The following is a 25,774-nucleotide window of genomic DNA, read 5'->3' as shown; positions in this document are numbered from 1 at the left end:
GCCAACCTGTGGAGGGAGGGACAGGGAAGGGGCTACATCCCCAGAACTTGCACTCTGGGGATGGATTGCTTCACTCTGGTGATTATGTTGTCTGATCACCAGAAGAAAGAGTGAACCAACCCTTCCCCTGCCACCCATCAAACAGCGAGACCAATGCCCATCTGAGTAAGCCCTAAGGAATGGTTGACATCCAATGTGGTGTAGGAGAGTAACAGAACTCAAGAAACTCACTGGGTGAGTGGAACTGGTAAAACCACTCCTTGAATATCTCACTTTCTTTGAAAGCCTTAGTGCTCTTGCTGTAAGTCAGTTCCAGCTTGACAGCACATAACGAAACGAGAGATTGTTTGTTAGGACTGTGCATTGGCCTCAGTTTGGTGAATCTGATTGTGTCCCAATTTGGTCTGAACCCTGAATCCGAAGTGAGATTTAGAAATCCAAATTACCACTTTTCCTGTAGACTTGGATTGGGGCACAAGGCGCTGGACTAAAGAAACTTTGGGTCTAGTCTAGCATTGCTACAATGTTTGTTTGTTTGTTTGTTTCTTACAAATATGCCTGTGGAGACTTGATGGATCATAAAGTCAGGTTTAGTCTTGTCACATTTGAGGCAGGTAGCTGAACTGCAACTTAGAAGATCTGGGTTCACGACATATCTGTCTTTGTCCCCCCAACTTAATCAGTCCTTCATTATTAGGAAGAGGGGGGAAGATGGCGGCTGCATAGAGAAGCCGCAGTCTTTCTTCTCCTTAAAAGCCGGTAATTTAAAGGAGTTAAAGGAGTTCTAAACAACCTATCCTCAATTTACGAACCTTTTATCATCCAAACACTACCCCCATGCCGTCTGTTTCTTCTCAGTGTTATCTGTCCCTATAATTTATTGGATTCTCTGGACTTCTGTTTCCCTCCCCTCCTGCTTCCCTTGTTTGTTCCTGGATCGTTTTCTTCAGGAAAAGAGGTGAGGAAAGGATTGCTCGACACTGATTGACTCAAGGATTGAAGAACCTGCTTTAGCTTGCGAACCTGTTGATTTGGTAGTGTTGCCCTTGAGGCTGCATCTCGGGCTAAGGAACTCTGCAGGAAGACGCCCAGATATCATGGGGGTCTCTAAGTGCCCCAGGGATACAGATGGTTTACTTCCATTTTCCAAGCAATCGGAAATAGATTTTTATTCCACCCAGGTCCAAATTCGTAACCGTTTTGCGATTTTGACTGACCTGGGTTCACACTCCCACTTGCCCGTGGAAACTCACTGGGGGATGATAGTAGTAAGCCTCTTCTTGAACACCTCACATTTCTCAAAGCCTTGCCGGGGTTGCCATTCCTTGGAAGCAACTTGACAGCACAGAGCAAGAAGCTTCAGGATGCAGGACACGGCAGAGGCAGACAGGCCAGCAAGCAGGAAGAGAGGGGAGCTTCTGTCTTCGGATGGTTTTTGCTCCTTGGGTCATTACGGCAAGCACGGAGGTGGAAGAAGGGCCTCGTTCTTTCTCCACACAAGGAGATACAGAAGGAAGTGGCTCTGCTTGTCTTTATGAGGTAGAAGGAGAAAATCCTTCCCCCCTATTTCAGAGTTACCCAGGGAAGTGTGCTTATGCCCTTAATAGTGAAGCTGTGGCCCTTAGAAGAAACATTGCTGCTTAAAAGTACACATAAAAGTACAATTGTTGATCAGATAGTTTCAGTAAGGGTGAGGAATATTCGGTGGTGGTGTTCATGCAAACCTTCCCACAGAAATCCTACAAAGAGATACAGCAATGAAGTTTCCATGGCGGAGAATGAATGGTGGGGCAGGCAGCCAGTTACTTATGGTCCACACGAGAGATGGAATGTTTCCATTCATATACAAATACCCCAGATCCAGTTGGCTGGGAAGTCCAGTCCGGGCTCCCTGAGTCAACCCATCCACTTATGGGTCGTTGTGCAGCAGGCATCCTGCTTGTCGCACCAATCCTGGACGTAGCCTGGTTGGTGCTTCTCTGCCTTCCTGCACTGCTCACCACTCCAGACAGGGATCAGGATGACGGGTCTCCCCACTCAGCTGTTGAGTGGCCAGCAGCGCAGAGAAGCAGCAGCCAGGCTATGTCTGGGATTGGCGCGATGAGCAGGATGCCAGCCACCCACACCGTGTGGCGACCCATAAGTGTACATGTTGGTTTAGGAAGGCAGGACTGGGCTTCCTGGCCCCCTGGGGCTGAGATAGTGGTATACGAAGATCCCATATCTAGTCTGCACAGAGTTGTTGGAGATGATGTATGACACCGAGAGCTTAGGTGGCAGGCTCTGACTAAGAACTAGGCAACTGCCATAGGGCAGAGGCAACCGGCAGTGAAATGGATGGGTTGGCAAGTAAGAAAAGGTGAAGAGGGTCCAGCAGAGCAGACGATCAACCCTTGCTTGCAATGTTGAGCCTCCTTGGCTATAGCACAAGTTTGGAAGGCAGCTGTGGGCAGGTACCTAGAGAAACAGGCTGGCAATCCAGCAGGACAGCAGAGTGGAGACCAAAAGGCAGCCTTGGTAGAGACCCTTTTTGACTGAGAATGATGCAGATCCACAGGCGTGAGAGGCGGAAGCAGAGTTTGCTAGGCAGGTGGACAGATATGCAGAGAGGAAAAGTAGGAGAAGGGACAAAAGTCGATGAGAGATCCACTCTGCCCAAGAGTGGCCCAAACGTCCTTTCCTGGAAGACGGCAGCAGCAGCAGTGCTTGGCAGAGGGATGGGCCAGAGGCTAAGATGTTGCCATGTCCTGTGCTCATACGTGTAATTGAAGGCAGAATTCTACCTGCTTCCCCTGGAGCAACTTCCTGCTTCTCTGATATTATACTAGAAGAGTCTAGCAATTATATATAGCAGAGGAGGAAGGAAGCACCTTGCTGCCCCCAAGGGTATAATTCATGAACAAATTGACCATTTAGGGCAGGGTCAGGGAACTATTTTACCTTTCACCCCCCAAAAAATTTATATACGCCGACATTACCACCCTGATTCGAAGGGAAGGAAATCATACATTATTTGAATTTAAAATATAATTGAATCTACACAGGCTGTGTACCGAACTAGCAGGATGCCCCAAATTTGATAAAGATGTCCACTGTTTTTGCTGGAACACATTGCACTCAAGCCATGGTGTGGTATAGGGAGTAGTAAGGTTTCCAACATGCCTAGCAAGTTGCATTACATTTTTGCTAGCTCACAGAGGATTTAATCATCATCAGTGGCTACCAGAGTGGTGCTACTAATGACATGCTTGCTAGAGACAGCCAACACAGAATTGTGGAGGTGTCTTTCCCTACCACTTTAATCATTCTTTGTGTGGTGTGCAAAAAGGAACAAACCAGGCTAAAGGCCATGCCACCCACCTTGGTGCCACAGCCCAAAATCAAAGGACCATTGCGCTATTTTTTTATCATCATCATGGGAAAATTCAGCAGTGGCCAGAGGATTGGAAAAGATCAGTCTACATCCCAATCCCAAAGAAGGGCGGTGCCAGAGAATGCTCCAACTACTGTACAATTGCACTCATTTCCCTCTCTAGCAAGGTTGTGCTCAAAATCCTCCAAAGTAGGCTTCAGCAGTATGTGGACCGAGAACTCCCAGAAATACAAGCTGGATTCCAAAGGGGCAGAGGAACTAGAGACCAAATTGCTAACATGTGCTGGATTATGGAGAAAGCCTGAGAGTTCCATAAAAACATCTACTTCTGCTTCATTGACTACGCCAAAGCATGGCAGAAAGTGAGGAGGAATTAAAGAACCTCTTAATGAGGGTGAAAGAGGAGAGTACAGAAAAATGGTCTGAAGCTCAACATCAAAAAAACTAAGATCATGGCCATTGGTTCCATCACCTCCTGGCAAATAGAAGGGGCAGATATGGAGGCAGTGACAGCTTTTATTTCTTGGGCTCTATGATCACTGCAGAGGGTGACAGCAGCCACGAAATTCAAAGATGCCTGCTTCTTGGAAGGAAAGCAATGATAAACCTAGACAGCACCTTAAAAAGCCACCTCCCCCCTCCCTTAGTTCAAGGTTTCTCTTTTTCTTGCTTGTTCTTTTTCATAGTTTTGAGTCAGTCTCTCTCACTGTCTCTCTCCCTCACACACACACACATCCATCCACCCACCCACCCTCCATTTCCTCCCTCCCTCCATTTCCTCCTTCCATTTCTACATACATTTAAATAAGCTTGATGAAGTCCTTGGTCTCTCGCACCTTTCTTTCCTCCTTCCCTTGCTTGCTCCTTGATCCTTTCCCTCCTGCTGCTTCTTTGCAGTCATTTCCGGAGGAAGCAGTCATTCAGAAGTCCCTGATTGATTGATTGCCTGGGGCTAATCCACAGCTGCAACCAATCGAGCTTATCTCTGTTCTCTGAACTAACGGAGGATTTACAAGTGCCTGCTGCAACCAGGAAGTAACAGGGAGAGGTGGCTTACAATTTGAGTTTTGGCTGCAGAGGGTGGGGGTGGGAGGGAGGGGGTAGCACTCTGCTCATTACCCCCAGGATTTTCACTTTTATCCCATTTGGGGTAATTTACCTCTGTTTCCTGACTTGCAACCATTGCAGTTGGCACCATGGCATCACAAGAGGTCTCTGGCCCTGTCACAGAGGACAAGCCTGTCTCTATCAGATATTTTTCTCCAACAAAAGTAAGGAAGACAATAGAGACCGCCTCAGAGATTATATTACCTCCATGCCCTTTGATCCTTCTGTTCTGTCACTAAAGTATCTTCCAATGTTACGCAACTAGTAGTGCAGGAAATCAAGCCCTGTGAAGGATTGTTGGGTTATATTTAGTTGGGGAAGAGAAGACCAAGAGGCATATTGAGAGCTGTCCTGAAATATTTGAAGGGCTATCGTGTGAAGAATGGAGCATGCTTATCTGTGAAGATTCTCAGTCATCCAGGTGAGGTTATCTGGAAGTTGAGTCGTGGCAACCGGACTTCTTTCTTGTTAGGTTGAAACATTGCACTACTCATCCAAGCAAGTACTAAGCAAATATTTCTGAAGAAGCTTCCAAAGTTTACAAACACATTCACACAGATTTTCTCCTAATCTTGCACTTCAATAAATAACCTGCATCAGATCAAAATGCTGTAATTCAGAAACAGTTTTTAATGATGTCTTTAAAATTGCCAGGGAGGGCACGAGGCTGATTTCAGGTGGCAATTTGTTCAAAAGCCAAGGGACCACTGCTGAGAAGGTCTGCTTTCTTGCTCTCTTCCTTTGTGCCTCCCTTGGGGTTAACATCCTCAGCCATACTGCCTGAAAAGTACCAGAAAGATGGGCAATCTTGATTGGAAGTAGTCGTTCTGCCATGTACTGGTTTATATGGTAAATTGGTTAGAAAACATTCTTTTTAGATCTAACATTGGTTTAACCGTTTAGCATTGTAGGCCTTCCAAATCCCAAAGGAGCGCTTTGGAGCATGGCAGAATGACTCAGAGCCAAAACCATCTGATGCAATCTGTGTCACAACTTGGCTGAATTGTGTGCACAAGCCTATTATTTACATAGTATCGGTAAAAGACCTGATGATATCCTGTGTTCATTTCAGAAATTATAATTTTCTTTCAGTTGTAACAGCCTTCAACGGTAGGTTTTAGAAGCTTACAGCAGCTTGAATATGTACATGATAGACATATGTAAACTGACCAAGGATTCAGAACCCTTCTCTTTGTCCAGGAAGAGAAAGAAGACTGGCAGGAGGGAACGGAGTGAGAAAGTGGCAGGGGTGACCAAAACATTCCAAAGCAAATGCATGGACACTCTAGTTTTTACTGCAGACTTTCTTGTCTCTTTCAGAATGGTGTAATCTCACTCATTGACTGCACCTTGGTGGAAGATGCCGAGAGCACAGATGAGGACGGTATGTACTCTTGAGAGCTGAAGCAAAGCATACAAGCAGAGTCCCTGGGTCAGCATGAAAAATAGAGTCAACTGGGTTTTTTTTGGGTAATGGGAGATGCCTCAGCCTAAATTTTATTTATATTATGTACTAACTGGTACAAATATGTTGAAACTTGAACTCATCCCTACTTATGTTACCTCACCCTGCTGAAGAAGGACTTGAGCAGCAGCACCGATGGCTGTAAAGTTCCTTTTGCTGCAATCTGCCCTTGTTATCCACCCCACCTGATCTCTTTGCTGCAGGTGACAAAGTCTGAGATGCAAAGGTTGCAGGTGGAATCTCTCCCCTCTGCCTCCTAAACAGTTTGTCTCCCAGAAGAGGGAGGAGGAGGAAGCAGTAGAGGAGGAAGTCCTGTGTATTCCAGCTCTAGTCCCTGCTTTGGTACACATAGGAAGTTTCCTGTGAGTGAGAGCAGTGGACTCAGAATTTATCAATGGATCAGGGTTATATGGATTGTAGCCCATGGTGGGCAGATGAAATCCCTAAGAGGTACCTGTGAGTCCTCGCTTTGAATTCAGAGTAGCCCCCAGCCATTCCTTCCCATGCAATGGTAGTTTCCATCATACTTTATTTATTTATTTATTTATTTATTTATTTATTTATTTATTTATTTATTTATTTATTTATTTATTTAACTTATATGCTGCCCACTCTACCAAAAGGTCTCTGGGCGGCTTACAACAAATAAAACTCAATTAAAATACAATAAAAGATAAAACGATTATAGTACAATTAAAATTGCCATCAAGACCCACAGTTGATGTTATTTCAATTAAAACATGCAGCATGTCTCTTTCTGCTAGTAGTTGTTTTGATTTTCCAGGCTTGATCCCATAGCTGGCAAGAGAGGGGAGATTTAAAAAAAAAACTTATTCCTTTTCCCTAGAAATGTTGTCTTTGAGAACAGAATATGCACAAATATACTTTTAGCAACCATTGTGTTCCCATCTAGGTGATTAATCAGGGGGATGCTCCTTCCATTTTTAAATTATATCTTTATAGATTAAGTGGAGATGAAAATCATCTGAACACTATCCTGTATATGCCTACTCAGAAGTAAGTTGCACTGAATTCATTGGGACTTACTTCCAAGTACTGTAGGTGGATATTGCATTGCAGTGATGGCGCATTGTAGTGCAAACTAATGCAGACATTTTTGTGACAGTTTCCATGGACAGTGCAATTCAGCGAATGTCTTCTCAAAAGTATGTCCTATGAGATGTAGTGCAGTTTACTCCCAGATAAACAGATGCTGGACTGCAGTTTAACAGTTTTTTAATCACTGTCTTCCTCCCACCACACAAAATATATCTGAAAATATCTATTTTACTAAATTAAAAATGTTTATAGAAAATATAGAAAATATTTGGCAAAAAGACAAATGCTATATGTAACTAATAAACAAAGAAGCCAAAACACAGGAGCACAAAGATGGTAGGAATTTTTTAGTAAATCAGCATAGTTTGCACTATGCACCATAGTGTTCCTGGGAGTGTTCCTGGGAGAAAGCCTTGTTAAACAGTGATGATTGTGCCTTGGCATATACTGTATGCAGAGTGTAAAACCTTAAATGCATTAATGAAAACCAGGTAGCTTTCATTATGCAAATAGCTTTATACGAGCAAGGTTAAAGCATTTTAAACCAAGAGATAAGAATAGCTTGGAAGGGGGCAACTGTCTTTTTTCCCTCTTTGGGTATTTTTTTTTTTTTTTTGCATCAAAATGGTAGTCCTCTTGTGTTCTGCACTAGACACCACAGAGAGACTCTTCCTCTGTCCCAAGAAACTGCATACAGCCGTGCCCCGTTTAACAATTGCCCTGCATTACGACGAATTGGCTTTACAACGATAGTCTAAATGGGGTTTTTTCGCTTTGCGAAGATCGGTTCCCTGCTTCGGGAACCAATTCTTTGCATTACGACAATCAAAACATCTGATCGTTGGGTTTTCAAAATAGCTGCCGAGTGCTCAAAATGGCTCCCTGCTGTGCTTAGGGACGGATTCCTCGCTATACAGGCACCGAAAATGGCCGCCGTATGGGGGATCTTCACTGGACAGTGAGTTTTTAGCCCATTGGAACGCATTAACTGGGTTTTAATGCTTTCAATGGTTTTTTTATTTTCGCTTTACAACGTTTTCACTCTACAGCGATTTTGCTGGAACAAATTAACATCGTTAAGCAAGGCACCACATATTGATTCCTTGGGACTATTGCTGGCATCCACCTGGGAATCACTAAGTTAAGGGAACGGGTGAGGAGATGACTGTGTAAGAAAGAGAAGGGTTTTGGCGGGGTGGGTGGGAAATGGCTTTTTCAGAAATTCATACAGCTTTTCTCCAAAGCTTAAAGCATGGATGGGGAGAGGATTAAAATAATGGGTGGGATCTTTTTAGTTTTGTCTAGTCAAGCTTTTATTGTAGTAACCCAATGTAAAGAACAATTTAGTATCAATGTAACTGATTAAACAATTGGTATTTCCTACTTAAACCTAACTGAATTCGATTTTGGGGCTTAGTAACAGTTAATTAAGCTTTAAGTGTTTTCTGCTAACATTTTCATCTATGTCAGATTCCCATGCCTTTGGTCTTTCACTCACACATAACCACTGTGGAAAACCCTTCCCCCGTCAAGCCCATCATCAATCATCATGTCTATTTCTTTTTCTAGTTCTCCCATTTGACCCACACAATTTTCAAATTGCTGCTTATGTAGCACTTCTGTCTCAGCCACTGTGTTCCCTACTATGTGCTTCTCATGCAGTCTTGTTTTACTGAGTAAGGGCTAGGTCACGCTGGCCATAAGAACCTCAGTTAAATTGTTTTTAGTGATATTTAAATCCATTTATAAATTCCTGGGCACACAACACATGGGTGAACTTGATTTTTTAAAGAGGGCAGCAGGAGGTTTTTAATTTTTTAATACTTCTTTTGTCAGCAGTCTCAGGTTGCAAACTGCTTCCAATTTTTTTTAACTTTAGCACTGCATCACTGTAGTGACCTGCCACTTAAAATTTATCTTTAAAAGAGAGAAAGAAATGTAGACATTTCAATCGATGCCTGAAAACCCAGGGAATACAAAGAACATGGAAAACATGGCCTGCCAATATGCTGATTAATGAAATGGTTTAAAATTTCATGTGTAGTTTCTTGAAGCAGTTTTATTGGCCCTACTTTATATCCGAGTATTAATTTTCAAAGTGAATTGTACAGTGATACAAAAACCACATTACTGTAAATTAATTTAAAATACATCAAAGTAGAAATTGATACAAACCAGCAGTGTGACCGAGCCCTAAGTCAGTGCATTTGTCTTCTTATAGCCCCCAGATATAAAAGAGAGGACAACTGTGGCAAAAGGGAGCACTGCCAGTAGCTACCTCGGCAGCAGAGCAGTTTGGAACCAATTCACTGGGCCTGTTCAAACTGCAGTTAGAGTGGGCCCATTTGAATCCATGGAATTTAAAGGCGGGGTTGGTTCAATAGGTGTGCTTTAATTAGCCCATTTACTACCCTAAGCCGCAGGATTTTGGTTATTGTCTAAAGTTGCAGATGAACATTTCATGCAGATACAGATGGGGCACCCCTAGAGTCTACGTGCAGCTTTTCAGCATCGTTGGGGCTCCTCAGTATAGTCCGCATTGCCCAATATGTGGGTTGCTTTTAAATAACTGGCGTCAGTTTGCCCTTTTGTGCCCTCTAGGGGGAATGGGAGTCATTTTGCCATGTATTTAGGGCTCCTCACCACACCCAGGGTCCCTCACCCATCCCTAAGTTTTCTGTAAAGAAAAACAAGACCATTTTTTGTAGGAGCAAGTATTAGTGGTGGGGGTCGTGGACCCTGGTGTGGCCCTCCAGGGGGCAGAGCTGAGCTCCTGTGGCCCCAGAACCTCTGGAGACCGCCTGCCTCTACTGTACTTGAAAATCGCAGGTGTTCCAAACAGGAAAATCTCTGCAACGGGAGAGGCCCGTTGTCCAGCACACTTTTATGCTTTTCATCCCAGCTGCTGTACTAACAGCCCCAAATGCAATTTCTTGTTGTTTTGTTCTTCTTTCCTCCCCTGCAACCCTATTTGAAATTTGTACCTCCCCCCCCCCCACATCTCCCCTGTCACTCTTCAATTATAAAGTAAAAGGATCTGGGCAAGACATAGACCATCTTGACTTCAAGATTGTGGTGGAACCAAAAGATGGTCCGTCCTACACAGTTATCCTTGTGGCATCATCCAGACAAGAAAAGGCAGCGTGGACCAGTGACATCAGCCAGGTAAGGAGGAAGGGAGTCACCAAAATCTACATAAAAGATTGGAGACATTAGGTGCAAGAATCTTTAATGGCCTTTCAATCTTTGCAATTTACAGGCCAACCGAAGATTATTTTAAGGCTGCAACTGCCCTGACTGTGCTTTGATTCACAGCCTATCTTACAGTTCAGTTCGTTTTCAGTGATCACAGAGGGGCTTTGGAGCCAGTAGCCACACACCCTCCTCAATGCAATATGCATTTCAGCCCACCATCCCCCTGCCTGCCTGCCTGCCTTTCCCAATCCTTTTATGGTTCACTGTGATATTGCTTGAAATTTTAAAGAGTTGCACAGCATCAGAGAAAAGGCAGCGGCGTTCAAAAGCTCTTCACAAATACACAGAATTATAAGCACATACCATGGAAACATAAGTAGTCTTCCATATTTCTATTTCATAGCAGAATTTTTATTTTTATTTTTGTATGTATGTGGAGATAACTTAACACTAAACTAGTGTGTCAGTGCAATGATTCATTTATTCAAATAAATAAAAAGGGGGGGGCACTTGGGGGACAGATCTGGGACTGGGAGTTCCTGCAGTCCCTAAAGATGGTGCCCCAACTGCCTTCATCATCACAGTTATATCCCTCTTGTGCTTTTTCAGAAGGAAACAGCTGATCACACCGGGAAAAATCCTATCAAATTATTCTGGCTTGACAAAACTAGAAGTCTCCAGTAGCAGAGAAAAAACTCCATGTCGGGAGCAAAAAGAGACGGACTGATTCAAGTGGGCCTTTGCGCCATGTGATCAGTTTTTTTAAAAAAATTATCCATTTTTTTTTAGCCAGAGGAAATTCCATGTATTTGATGGTGTAAGTCACACTCTAAGTAGCATAGTCCTGGAAGGATGAGGAAATTTAAAATCAACCAGGAGTTGCCCCTTATATATAAGATCATTCCAAAACATAAATACATGGATCTTTGTGTGGCTTCTCATCAAAATCAGATGTGAAAACCAGCCCAGAATTTTGTTGTGATTTCCTAGCTTCTCTGATTTAGCACCAATACTTTTGAGGCCGAATTTCATTCTCTTGTCTTTCAGTGTATAGATAACATTCGGTGCAATGGTTTGATGATGAATGCCTTTGAGGAGAACTCAAAAGTCACTGTTCCTCAAATGATAAAGTAAGTATTTGAAATGTTTGCTTATTTAACTTTTATAACACCCATCTGGCTGCCAAGGCCACTCTGGCCAATTCACCATAAATGGGATCATGGTAATGGAGAGTTTTCATGCGCACTTTTGGCCTCTTGGTGTCAGCAATCCAAATTGCAAGAAGCCGTGTTAATGAAGCAGTCTTGTAAACATAAACCATAGAATTCTTGCATTTATGAAACTCTGTATGTAGCTGGAAAAGCTCTGTTTATTCTTTGTTCTCACTTACGTGATCAGAAATATAGCACTATTTGGTCTGTTATCACCTTCTGACTCCTGTTTCTCTCCAGATCTGATGCCAGTTTGTACTGTGATGATGTTGACATTAGATTCAGTAAAACCATGAACTCTTGCAAGGTCCTTCAGATCCGCTATGCAAGTGTGGAACGACTTCTGGAAAGACTGACTGATTTGCGGTTTCTCAGTATTGACTTTCTGAACACATTTCTCCACTCGTATCGGGTCTTTACCACGGCGGTGACGGTCCTGGACAAACTGATCACTATCTACAAGAAGCCAATCAGTGCAATTCCTGCAAGGTGATTCTTTGGCAGTCCCTTCCCTTTGCCATTGGGAGAGAATCCATTATAGTGTGCAGTTCAACATAGGCATGGTGTGGTGATCCTGGCATGGTTTGGGGAAGGCATCTAGAAGTAGTAGTGTTCTGGTTAGTGTCACAGAAAACTTTCTCTACATGACACAGATTCCTGGGCCAAGAGAGAATAAAAGGCTCTGGATGTTACTTTTAAAAAAATAGTTAACTTTACTGTTTTCTCCCCATTTATTTCTGGAAAAATAGCAGAAGTTCCACTATATCCACTGTGGGATTTCTGCTCTTGCAATAATTTTTATGATATTACACAAAAGTGCAGCAATAGACTTTGTGTAACGGAGCAAATCAGCATTCCGTAAGGCAACTCAAAAAACAGGGGCACCCCCAAACAAAAGAATGATAACTTTGAAACTAGACCCTGGATTAGCCCCAAATCTGGCACAGCTGCAGCAGACAGGCTACTCTTGCTCTCTGCCAAATTTAGGGAAGTTTGGGCAAACACTTTTCAAGTTATGGTTTTTTGAAAAGTAAGAAACCTCCACATATCCTATGCAGAGACCAGTAAGCTTTTCTGTCTACAGATTTAAAACAGATCATATACATTTGCTTACCTTGAAAGGCAGTGGTTAGTCCCAGTCCCTGTTTTTAATTTGGAAGGAATTCATGCTTGAGGGGCGGGGGGAATGCAATACTGATTTTGAAAAAAGCTATTTGAGAGGCAAATTGTGAGTTCCTGCCTTTCTTATCAGTATGAACATTTCTAAACAAAAACATTCTCAAGAGCTTTTGAGGGGCCAGAGGGGAGGCCTGAACCTTAGACCCTGCCAGTGAGGACCAAATTAAATGACTTTCACGAGACCTTTTAAATTCCTTCCTGGCCAAACAGATATTTAAAAGACAATATTTGAAAATATGTGTTTTTAAAATAGAGAATAAATATTCAGAAACTCATTCATTTAAGCTGTGAAATTACTGTTTTTTGCTTTGTGGCTGGGGATGATCTTCCTCAATTTTACCAGAGCTTGGGTGCCTATTCCAACCATATTGTCGCTATATAGTTGTTTGGCAATTAAGAACATGCAATGTGTCATCAAGTCACTTCTGATGTGTGGTGACTATATGAGTTGCTGACTTCCAAAATGTTTTATTATTAAAAGCTCTGCTCAAATCTTGCAAACCAATAACATCTCATGTTGTTCTCTCTTCCGACCACCCTCCCTTTCTAGCAATATTGGCTTTTCCAATAAGTTCTGTTCAGATCTTGCAAATGAACAGCTGTGGTTTCCTCTATTGAATCAACCCATCTCATGTTAGGTTCCCTCTTTTCCTATTGCTCCATTCCACTTTTCTAAGCAGTATAGACTATTCTAGTCACTTCTGTATTTCCATTATAGGCATATGATAAGATAAGCTCAGTTGACCCATTTTTGCTCTAGTGACAGTTCAGACTTGACTTGATTGAGCACCCACTTTCTGCTCTTCTGACTGTCTTTCATATCTATATGGCTCACCTCCAACACCACATTTCAAATGAGTTTATTTTTGTCCTTCTTCACTGTTTTTCTTTTAAATAGCACGGATGATTTGGACCTTGGCCTCCAGTGACATTCTTTATAAAGTCCAACCTCTTCCTCTTTTCTTTCTTTTTAAGGCAAAAGGACATCTTTTGGAAAACATGCACACAACATATTCATAGAACTTTTGGTCCAATATAGCCTTTTCCCCCTCAGCTTGCCTAACTTGAAGGGTTTGGAAATTAAGACATTGCTTTCTATTCTGCATTCTGCGGAATGGGCTTTGTGACATTAGTTTACCTGAGAAATGAAAGGGAGTGTTTCTCCATTGTATATGTTGAAACTTCTGAAACCTTTGCTTCACCATTTCATTAAGTCCAAAACAGTCCCTCAAAATATGTTGGCCCAGCCTGGATGTGGTACAGCCACATCCAAGCTGTTCTTGCTTCTGTCTTCGCCCAATAAAAGGCAATGTGCTCATTTTCTGGAACCCTCTAGCATTGTAATTTTATAGGAGGGAAATTTCTGCTGGAATTTGTGTGTAGTGTATGTACTGTATATTTAAATTCCTCTTTTTAAAAGGCAGGAAATTAAATTTTTCAAAAAGCCTCTGGTTTATGAATGTGGAATATTCTCCTTATAGACACACAATTAAAAAAACAGGAAATAGCCCAATATTGTTGCACACCTTGCCAGTGGGAAAAAGGATGCCATTCACCCTTGTTGAAAAGCAGCCCTGACAATTGCTTTGTGTTTGGGTGACAAGTGCATAATGGATGAAGAGGAAATCAGCACCTGGTATTTTCCTTTGCATGGTGTCACTTTGTGAATGATGGTGAGGCGAAGAGGGTATCCCAGTGTAGACTATCTTGATTGCTGCCGTTGGTGTTGTCAGCATTCAGGTTGCCCTTTGCTATGTGAAGCTTGGTATCAGTGTTCCTGCTAGCAACACAGGCAAGATATTGTGCAGCAATATCGGGCCATTTCTTGGCTTTTTGAATTGTGTACAGAAGCACAATATCCCACATTCATACACTGGATGTTTATTGAAGAAGTGAATATGATAAATGAATTTGCAAAGGCTTTCACAGCTGGGATCTAATGGTTGTTGTGGGTTTTTTGGGCTCTTTGGCCATGTTCTGAAGGTTGTTCTTCCTAACGTTTCACCAGTCTCTGTGGCCGGCATCTTCAGAGGAGAAGAGTAGCACTCTGTGCTCTGGTGCAGCTTGTTTGGGAGTTGAGTATTTATGGCTGTGGGATCAGCTTTTGTCCTTTTCAGGAGATGGGTGATTATGGTGATCAGTGTGTTTTTGTTGTGGGGCACTTTAAATTGTGCCTGGAAACAGACCGTAGCATAACTATTTAAGGACTAGCGATATCAGTTCCATCCAATTAGTCCCAGCTTTCAAACTGCCAACTGGATTTCATGCTAAATGAAGTTTTGGGAAAGTCTTCAAAGGAAGCCCTATGCATAATGCACTGCATTAATCTAAATAATATGTAACCAATGAACGGATAACAGTGGTCAGGCTACCTAGATTCAGAAGATGTCATAGTTCTACTCTAAGCTGACCAAGGATACTCCAAACCACTGATGCTAGTTGGACCTCCAGTGACAATGCCCGCTATTTACACAGGTATAAATGTGACCCCACCCCAAACCAGGTAAATAAGAAATGAGTGTCTTCACAATTGATACACTAAGTCTCTGGTTTTGTTTTCCAAGGTCCCTAGAACTCTTGTTTGCAAACAGTCAGAACACCAAACTCCTCTATGGAGAGCCGCCGAAATCTCCACGTGCAAACCGGAAATTCTCCTCTCCACCTCCCCTCTCCATCACCAAGTCATCATCTCCAAGCCGGAGGAGGAAGTTGTCTTTGAATATCCCTATTATTACTGGAGGAAAGGCCTTGGACCTGGCTGCTCTGAGCTGCTCCTCTAATGGTTATGCAGGCATGTATTCCTCCATGTCCTCGTTCAGCAAAACCACATTGGACATCAATAAGCTCTATGTTTCCAGTAACTACACCAACAAGGTTCCTGACGAGGGGGAAGGGAGCACCGAAAAACCAGAGGACATACTTCTTAACAAGCAGTGTAAGTTCTTTCTGGGTCACAGAGACTCCCATGTGGGGCTTCAATGAGATCTTCCTGTAAGACCTCTATTGAGACACCATCCAAATGTACAGTGGGGTCTCTACTTAAGAACTTAATCCGTATTGGAAGGTGGCTCTCAAGTGGAAAAGTTCTTATGTAGAATCTGCATTTCCCATAGGAATGCATTGAAAACCATTTAATCCGTATCTGCTCTTTTCCGTCCATAGAAACTAATGGGAAGCTGCTATTCCGCCTTCTACCACTAGAGGGGGATTTTTTTCTTTTTTTCCCCTTAGGTCAGGGAACAGTGTTAAAAGCACTTCTGATGAAGCTAATTTTGAAGCAATGGATTGAAAACCAATTAATCCGTTCTGGCTGTTTTTTTGTTATGTAGAGGTGCGTTCGTACATTGAAGCATTAGTTCCCATAGGAACTAATGCAAAGCTGGTTAATACGTACTCTACCACTAGGGGGAGAACTTTTTTAACCTAAGATGACCTAAGGTTAAAAAAAGAGCAGGAAAGTTTTTTTTTCCTGTCCTTATCTGGATTTTTGTTCTCAAGTAGAAGCAAAATTTAGCAAATGGAGCTGTTCTTAAGTGGAATTGTTCTTAAGTAGGGACGTTCTTAAGTAGAGACCCCACTGTACTTAACATGTTGAAGCTCCTAGGTTAATTCAGCCAGTCTGGCAAGGGTTGCCAAGTGAGTAAGCATCGTCCACTACAAGGCTAGATGGAGGATGGGTGTAACAGATTTTGATGTCTTGAGGGAAAGGGCCACTTAGTATCCCAGACCCCCAAAACTGGACCCAAATAACATTCCTGGGAGCTGCAAACCCCAGAGAAGGAAACCAGTACTCGAGTGCTTCAGGTGAGTGTTTGTGTTTTAGACCATCCTGCCTGCTCGTGTCCCAGGTTTCCAGGATTTCCATATTTGCTCCAACCAGGTGCAGACGTTTCTGTCAGAGAAGAATCTGATGTGGACCCCAACCAGAGCGATGAGGCGGAAGCAGAGTCTTCACCAACCAAATCGCCAACAACTCCCAAACAGGTCAAAGGCAAGAATTCATCAGGTAAAATGAGCTGGGGGGGGGATAAGGAATCTACAGGGGTGGCTGTGCTTTTGCGAATGATCAGGAGCTGTCTTTGAAAGCATGTGGCAAAGGAATGAAAACCTTCACATGGCTGTTGGGCAGTAAGCCTTTCCAAGACATTTCCTATCTTAAGACAAAGTGCTGGAACTCCTAATGATCATCATCATCCAGGAAGGGTGAAAGGTGAATAGCCTCAATTGTGTGACATGCTGACAGCTGTCGGATTATTTGTATTTCTTGCTACTGTGTTAAGAATCTTTTCTTCCTAATACAGAATTCCCTTTGTTCTCGTATAACAATGGTGTTGTGATGACATCTTGCCGGGAGCTGGACAACAGCCGCAGTGCCCTCTCTGCCGCCTCTGCCTTTGCTATTGCCACTGCAGGAGCCAACGAGGGCACCCCGACCAAGGAGAAGTACAGAAGGCTGTCCTTGGCAAGTGCAGGTGAGAGACTTTCCGTGGTCCCCTTCCTCTTCCAAGAGGCAGCCCTTGGAAGGAAAATTCCCTTTGAAGATGGGAGCAAGACAATGCGACGTGCCATGTAGGCATCCCAATTCCACCTTATATTCAAGTGGATAGGCTGCAAAAGAAAACTGCAGGCAGAATTGGTGTAGGCCTTTGAATTCCAACTGCCCTCCTCCCCCTGCATGCTGGTAGCATGGCTTAATGGCCCCATGAAAGACCTACCTGGTGGTTCTACAAAGGTAATGGCCTCCACTCTGTCCCTTGCTATTCTTCCAGGCTTTCCACCGGACCAAAGGAATGGCGACAAAGAATTTGTGATCAGAAGGGCTGCAACCAACAGGGTGCTCAATGTCCTGAGGCACTGGGTCTCCAAGCACTCCCAGGTACTGCTCAATATGGAGAGCCCAATGGCTTTGCATCCTTAACTGATAGTCAGATCTGGTTCCTCTTTGTGGTCTCTGTGAATGCACACAATTGGGTTATACTGCACCTGTGCAGAGATTCTCGGAAACGTCTAGAGCTTTTGCATGTGTTTGCTAGGAGCTCCCTCCTGTCGCATATATTCCTCACCCATGGCATAGAGTGCCTCAGTTCCTTTCTTGCCACTGCTGCAGCAGCATCTCAGCAACAGAGCTCTGTTCACTTTTAAAGAGAGAGAGAGAGAGAGAGAGAATATTAGAATTCCTAATACCTTTGTAATTCAACCTTCCTCCAACAAGTAGTGGGTGAAAAAACGGGGGGGGGGAGGGAAACTGCACTGTCTATACTCCCCCCCCCATTCCTCAGACTTTTTAATGGCCTCTTCGGGCCCCTTCAAACTGTGTGGGTCTTGCTCGAACAAAGTAGCTTTATTGGATGGGCATTCTCAGTGTCTCTTCTGTTTAGGAGAAGTGCATCAAACTAATTCGTGTCAGGTGTGAAATTTTTTTAACAAAATCAGCACTTAAACTTTGCCTGCAATGATCATGCTCTTTCCTTTGGGGAAAATCTTTACAACCTCCCCAGCACTTGAACATGGACCCGAAGCAGACCCAAGGTACCGAGCCCTCACCTACCTCTCCAACCTCGAGACCTACTCAGTCCATTAAGAAGACCAAATCGACATCTAAACTGAAGCCTTCAGCACTGATGTCGAAGTCCACCTCAACCGCACAATCTACCATGTCGACACCGAAGTCGGCTTCAGTACCAGCGGATGCACCTAATAAGAAAAAGAAGTAATCGATGTCCACAAGCCACAAAACCAAGGACCCTCAAAGCCTCTCTACTTGTGGATAAACCAGATCTGCCTCCTCCACTTCCAGAAGAACCTCAGGAAGAGACGGTGTGCCTGGACTCACTGTCTGGGGATGAGGACGCTCCTCTCCCCTTGTCTGGTGTTGCACCTTCTCCTCAATAGTCAGTCTCCTGACTGGGGGAATACCTTGGCTGAGGTCACTGCAATGATGCATTTGGCACATATGAGCCCTAGATCTCAAGGTGGTTCCATTTCAGGTTGTACATTGGCATCAGCCTCAGCCTCAGTATGGGAAGACCCTCTTCAGAAAAGGTCCTGTAAGATTCACCACACAGACGTGGTGTACCAATGGGCACCGGCCTTGTGCTCCATACCAAACACTTATGGTTCAAGAACCCCTCGTACCATCATCACTGCTTTAAAAGGGCTCGTCTTTATGACTATCCGACCAATTACGAGTCCAAAGCCTATTATGATCAAGGACCATATGAACCAGACCCTTGATATCACAGGCACACTTCATGTCATCATTATGCTTATGCCTACCGCTCTGGTTCCTCTTCCATATCGCCTTGATATCTTCTTGATATCAAGCACCATAATAGGTCCTTCCGTACCCTTCTTTGGAAGATGAATGGCATACTTTGCCCTTGGTTCCAGTATCATCCTGTCATCGTAAGAGGTTGCTTCCATCAGATCATTAAAGTTACCACCTGGCAGCTAAATGACCACATCATATGACTTCGACATTGAGCTGCCACCTCGATCCCAAGCAACCTTATCTCAGGTACAGTCGTCCTCCTTGAAAGACATTACAATGTACCGAGGATGACCTCCAGAGATTCTCGATACTGACTCCAACCAACTTCAACAGCAGGCTCTTTGACAACCAGCTCTGCACAAGTCAGACAATACAAAAGGTAAATGTCCTCTCTTCTGAGGAACCTTTCTGTCATCCATCGGCATTTGCTTGGAAGAGCCCTTCTCCATCCACAGAGCAACCTCCAGTCCATCTAGACTCTAACACCGACTATTGAGATGTGGGAACTGGGGGAGATTCTCCACCCAATATTCCAACACTGGATTCTGATGTAGCAGAGAATCACCCTCCTTTGGATAACTTTACATCTTATACCAGTGGTAGTGAACCTATGGCACACGTGCTACAGGTGGCACGCAGAGACGTCTCCCTTGGCATGCAAGCAGAGTGCTACCCCCACTACCCCCCACCCCCGACCCCCGCAGCTGAACCTCAAACTGCACCATTGTCAGACACCTCTTCCTGCTACCTTCCTTGGTTCTGGCACTCCTTTAAGAGACTGGAGATAAGACTGCTTGATTGGTTACAGCTGTAGAAGGGCCCCTGGCAGTCAATCTGGGGCTTGTGAATGATTGTTTCCGCCCCGAGGTGAGTGCAAGCAGGAGGAGGGAAAGGCTCCAGTTAAGGAAGGAACGTGCGACTTCATCAAGCTTGTTTAAATGTGTGTAGAAAATGGAGGGAGTGAGGGTGTGTTTGTGTGTGTGAAAGAGAAAAAGAGAGAAAGAGAGAAAGAGAGAGAGACTCAAAACTATTACTCTCCTACTGCATTTAGCTCTGGAAGGAAGGAACTTGAGACTTCATTAAGCTTATTTAAATGCATGTAGAAAATGGAGGGAGCGAGGATGTGTGAGTGAGTGAGTGAGTGAGTGTGTGTGTGTGTGTGTGTGTGTGTGTGTGAGAGAGAGAGAGAGAGAGAGAGTCTGACTCAAAATTGTTAATATCCACTGCATTTAGCTCTGCAGTTTCTGCTGAGAACAGCAGAAGTCTGAAGTCTGTAGCAATTGCGTTTCTCTATTTCTCATCCCCAAAACAGGCAAAATTATCACAGTTTATTCCCAAAATCTGAATCCCAGTCTTTCTGCTCCTGGTCCTACTTTGACTGCAACACCGAACAAAAGGTCTTACAAACAAAAGACTGTGGATTTCTTTATTGAGTCAATCCATCTCATGTGCAGTCTTCCTCTTTTCCTACTGCTTTGCACTTTTTCCTGCATTGCTGCCTTTTCCAGTGAGCTTGTCTTCTTATGATGCCACTGTAGTACAGTACCCTTTGTTTGGTTATTTTAGCTTGTAGTGAAAGTCCACACTTAATTTGCTTTACTTATCTTTCTGACAAGTCATGCTATCTGTAAAACTCTTTTCCAACGCTACATTTCAAATAAGTGAAATGTGTGTATACACTTTATGTAGTGTATAAAATGTGCATTAAAAGTCTTCCCTCCTATATATAGCTGCTTTTCTGAGGGTGGTTTCTTTGGAGGAAACAAGTCCAGGATTTCAATGTACTTAATAAGCTTTATAAATGTTGTTGTTGTTTAGTTGTTAAGTCATGTCCAACTCTTTGTGACCCCGTGGACCAGACTGCTTGCATTCTTTCTGCACACATGGGCACACATCACTTCCGGCGCCTGGGTCTCACCATCATTGCTGTAGTGTATGCAATAGAATTCAACTGTCCCTCTCCCACTGGGCTCTTCAAGAATACTTCCCCCTCTCCTGCCCTGGAAGAGGAGGTACACTCTATACTACCAAAGGATGCTGTCAACCTTGACCAAAATGTAGCCATTGCCCTAGGGTTCTATTCTCACTGCTTTGCGATCCCCCCAAAAAGATGGTGGACTATGACCCATCTTAGATCTCCGCTTCCTGAACTCTTACACATTACCCCACAGCATTTTCTCATGCTTGGACGTTACCATCCAATTGCTCCAACAAGGTGACTGGTTCGTGATCACTGACTTGAAAGACACTTACCGTATTTTTCCATGTATAAGATGCTACTTTTTCCTAAAATAATTACACTAAAAATTGAGGGCATCTTATAGAGGGAAGTAAGCTGAGGAGAGAACAAAATGGCCCGTGCCTCGCCTTTTAAACAGGCTGCCTCCAATCAGGAGGCTTAGCTTCCTCCAGTCAGGAGATTTAGCTTCTTCCAATCATGAGTCTTATGTAACAGATGTCAGCTAATGCTGTACAAACCAATTGGAACACACCTCGTTGGAGGTAGAGCCTGCAGGCAGTGCTCAGATTTAACAGGGACTCATAATGTCAGAGTGTTCTGAGCCCACAGGCTGAATACACAAAGTTTTGTTAATTTGGGGGTTAGAAAGGGGGGGTGTCTTATAAATAGGGGTGTCTTATAAATGGAAAAATACAGCAGTTCTGCATAAACTTATGACCAGATCACCACAGATACTATGGATTTGCTCTCCTACATACAAGTTCAAAGCCTTCCCATTCGGCTTGTCCATGGCACCAACGGTCTTTACAAAATCACCAAGGCATCACTTGTTTTCCCATAAATTTACAGTATATGACTGGCTTCTAGTATCCCTGTCTCGCACCAAAACACACCGGGACATCCAGCTGATATCCCTTCTAGCAAATCTGGGTCTTCATATCAACCCCTCCAAGGTAATCCTCGAGCCCTCTCAAAAGGTCACATACATAGAAGCAATCCTTTACTCAACTCAGGACCAGGCATTTGTACTGAAGGGGAGACAAGCAAGCCTTCACTCTCTCCTCCTTTTTTTCCCCACCGTTTTTTCATAGTTTTGGACTATGCCCACAAGCCTCCTACCAATATTTTGTATGCTTAGAAAGGGAACGTCTTCTCTACATTCATGTCATCACATAACTTAACTGTCACTCCGACGACTCTAGATGCTGTTCGTGCATTCCTTATACATCTCTTCCAGCAAGGTCTCTCACACTCAACTCTTAAGGTTTATATCACGGCAGTAGTCGCTCACCAACCTCAAGATATGAATTCTACATTGTTATTCACACACTCAAAAGTTTTTTTTACATGGACTACAGAATATTCGTCCTTCACGCATACCACCTACTCCTCAATGGTCGCTTCAGCTTGTTCTTAATCGCCTAGCGCAACCACCCTTTCAGCTGTGAGCAACAGAACTGAAAAGACTCTTGTCTTTGAAAACAGTTTTCCTTGTTGCCATCACTTCGGCCCATAAGACCAGTGAGCTCTCCACTCTCTGCATTGACCCTCCTTTCTTACAATTCCGCCCTAACAAAATCACACTCTACCCTGACCTGACCTTCCTTCTGAAGGTGGTATCTGACTTTCCTTTACGACAGCCCATCCTTCTGCCTACATTCTTCCCTTCACCTCCTAATGACACTCATTACACGCTTTAGATGTTCAATGGGCTTTGGCATGCTATGTCTCCCACACTACTTCCTTTTGGAAGTCAAAGAGGCTTTTCATCAGTTGCCACAGCCCTTCTAAAAGTTCTCCAGTCACCTCTCAGGCTATTCCCAAATGGATTATCTCTACCATTCGTCTGGCATATGACCTTGCCTGCGAACCCTTGCCAGGTTCAGTTCGGGCACATTCCACCAGAGCTGTGGCGACATCCACAGTGTTTCTTAGAGGAGTGGACTTGATGGATGTTTGTAAAGTGGCCACCTGGGCAACGCCTTCCACTTTTTGCTGCCCATTACCGCCTAGATGTTCGGCCAGGGCTAATGCCTCATATGGTTGTGCTGTCCTTGCCTCTGTTTTGCCATGACATCCCTCCTCCTGGTAAATCAGCTTGCTAGTCACCCAATTGTGTTCATCCACAGATACCACAAAGAAGAAAGAGAGGTTATTTACTTGTAACTCTGGTTCTTCAAGTGGTCATCTGTGAATTCACACTTCCCGCCTATCCTCCTGTTTGTCCATCGCGTATGCCTATTGCATGCTGGGCAGCGGTGGACTGTTCTCTGGAACTGAAGCACCCTGTGCCATGGGCAGAACATATGTAATGGGGGGGGGAGGTCCCAGAGAACACATGCAAAAACTCTAGACGTTTCCAAGAATCTCTGTGCAGGAACAGTATAACCCAATTGTGTGAATTCACAGAGGACCACTCAAAGAATCAGAATTACAGATAAGTAACCTTTCTTTCTGAGCGTTCACTTTTGCAGAAAGCTTTGGAATAAATCTCAGTATCAGACTTTGGGATACTGATGCTCACATGTGCAAAAGATATCCAGTATAACTTCACAGCATATATTTCCATGACCAGAGACTGTTGTCTACTACAAGATCCCCAGGAATGGTCATGCAGCAAAGCTGCTGTTTTTGTGTGTGATGATCCCAGATGACCAGTTCAATTAAGAAACTGGTATGTACAACTTTGAGAAGGGGGCGCTTTTGCCATCAGCCCCCACCCCCTGCCCCCTAGAAGGTCTGGTGGAAATTTGGCACCTGGGCTCTAGGAGAACGCAGACAGGGAACTGCAGGGTCCAAGTGGAGATGAGGAGCTGGGGCATGATAGATTCCACCTGGGCGAGGAAATGGGGGCCAAGCCCAGCTGGTGGCGGACACGGATAAAAGAAGTGGATGAGGAGGAAGCGGGAAGCTCTGGCTGAATGGGCTCAACAGAGTTAGATGAGGAAGAGTGGGAAGAAGCAGAGCAGGGCCCCATCTTTTGTGCCTCTGGGCAGGTGGGCTACTCTCTGGTGCAGAACCCCTAGATACGGGTCTGGTTGGAGTTCCCTTGGCTAAGGGGAAGGGATGTGGTGAAAGAGCTCTTATCTTTAATCCCACAACATCCACCCCATGATCCAACCCAACAGAGGTGCTGGAGATGCAAGTGCAAGAGGAAGCAGCAGGGGAGGCTGGGGAAATTTGGACATTATTGAGCAGCCAATAATACAAATCTTATTTGAAGGATGTGGGGTGGCTTGGGGCTGTACTGAAGACCCTGTGCCACCAGCAAACCATGAGTAGCTCAGTCACAGTGACATGTACTTAGAGTTGGGCAGAGACTGGGCATGGTGGGGGGCTAGTGGAGGACTGGCAGGAAGAGGTGCAGCTGGCAGCCTTCCTTTGCTTATACCCCATTCCCCAACTTAAAGTCAAGTTCAAGCAGTTTCGGGGGTTTAGAATTTATGGAGACCATGATGGAGGAGGATGGAGGGAGCAGCAGCACTCCCAGCAAATCAAACTAATCTGTTTGGACAAACCCTGCAATTCCTGGCTGCCGTTGCCATTGCTACTTGCCCAGACATTGTCCTCCATCCAAACTAAGCATTGGGCTGGATGCAACTGGATGCCATGCTATGGATGAGGCTCCTCTGGAGATCTGGGTGTATAATTTGTAGTAAACTGAAGCATATTGTGAAGAGGATGTCCCCAGTTCTTTATGTTAAATTGTCATCTGGGCTCATCATCTGCATAGTGCATTTGTTTATCTCAAAGGGAACTAATTTATCCCAAGTCAGGAAGATAGCAACCAGCAGATATGTTTTCTAGCCACCTAGAGTGGTTGTTTGACCAGATAGGTGGGGTATAAATTGAATGAATGAATGAATGAATGAATGAATGAATGAATGAATGAATGAATGAATTTGTCACTGTCTATTAAGAGATGAGAGAAAACTACTTTTTGGACTCAAGTACCCCAGCAAGCATGGGAATTGTATCCTCCCCCAAAAAACAAATCTGAATTTCTTAATATAGCTCTGTTTCAAACTTTCATTGGAATTGAAATTTCATTGGATTTGATTAGGAATTAGTTAACCACATCTGTCATCATGCCAGAGCCGTCTGTTTGCCTTGAGTATCCAAACTTCCTTCCAGGCCAGAAGGTCTGCTGCTTGTGGTTGTGTGCTAGTGTTATTGTGTGCTTCTGTTTTGTTGGTTGGAAGCTGGACGTTTATTGGGCCCAGGCTGCTATCCTGCATGATCCAAGGGGAGCACCTTTGGTACAGTCACTGCATCTTTGGCATTATCTCTGAAGATGCAACAGTGTAGTTTTCAGGCGGTGCATGGCTTCTCTGAAGCTCCACAGGAAGGTTTTTCAGATTATTGTGCAATTGGTTTCCAGCACTGTACCCGAGGACTGAAGACTGCCACCTGGATCAATTGTGATGTTGGCCTTGTGCTCCACAACATTCTCTGCCTCTTGAGCAGCGTGGCATCCATTTCCAAGGTCACATCTTCAATACACTGTCATAGCAAACTCCATCCTCAATAAAAGGAACAAATGACTAAGTTACATTTGGGTGAGAATACTTAGTCTTCTAAAGCTTTGCCTGACAAGAACACAATAACCATTTTCTTTCCTAGTCATCTTTTATAGCGTGGTAGATTATTTGCAAATCCTAACTAGAGACTCATAATTCAAGACGAAGAACCAAATTAGGCAAAACAATTAGTGGCAATTTACACGTGTATAATTGAAACTGCATAAGTCACAGCAGTGAGTCACCTCTAATTAACAATATGCCAGTCATATTCTTGACTGTGTGCCTGTTATACGACTGAGGATTTGATTACAGGTGGGGAAAAACATTTTCTTAAATCAGGCTTAACATGTTTGAAATCAGTTTTAAAAATTCTAACTACACAACACATAGAGAAGTGTGGATTTTTTTTTTTGCCAGGAAGTTGGAAAGTT

General features: G+C 43.9%; 1 protein-coding gene across 2 annotated transcripts in view; it reads left to right on the top strand.

Annotated features, from left to right (window-relative positions):
• Nucleotides 1-25,774, top strand: part of RASGRF1 (Ras protein specific guanine nucleotide releasing factor 1) — a 194,477-nt gene that overhangs the window by 133,178 nt on the left and 35,525 nt on the right. For both annotated transcript variants that reach the window (XM_072982190.2, XM_072982189.2), the window contains exons 11-18: nt 5,801-5,864; nt 10,033-10,169; nt 11,247-11,329; nt 11,651-11,899; nt 15,154-15,524; nt 16,470-16,595; nt 16,891-17,061; nt 17,359-17,465. In XM_072982190.2, coding sequence (XP_072838291.2) covers nt 5,801-5,864; nt 10,033-10,169; nt 11,247-11,329; nt 11,651-11,899; nt 15,154-15,524; nt 16,470-16,595; nt 16,891-17,061; nt 17,359-17,465 — 1,308 coding nt within the window. The remainder of the gene's footprint in view (nt 1-5,800; nt 5,865-10,032; nt 10,170-11,246; nt 11,330-11,650; nt 11,900-15,153; nt 15,525-16,469; nt 16,596-16,890; nt 17,062-17,358; nt 17,466-25,774) is intronic.

The sequence above is a fragment of the Pogona vitticeps genome, chromosome 12 (genome assembly GCF_051106095.1).
Source record: "Pogona vitticeps strain Pit_001003342236 chromosome 12, PviZW2.1, whole genome shotgun sequence".
NCBI lineage: Eukaryota > Metazoa > Chordata > Lepidosauria > Squamata > Agamidae > Pogona > Pogona vitticeps.
The sequence above is the reverse complement of the archived record's forward strand: the minus strand, read 5'-3'. Positions and strand labels throughout refer to the sequence as shown.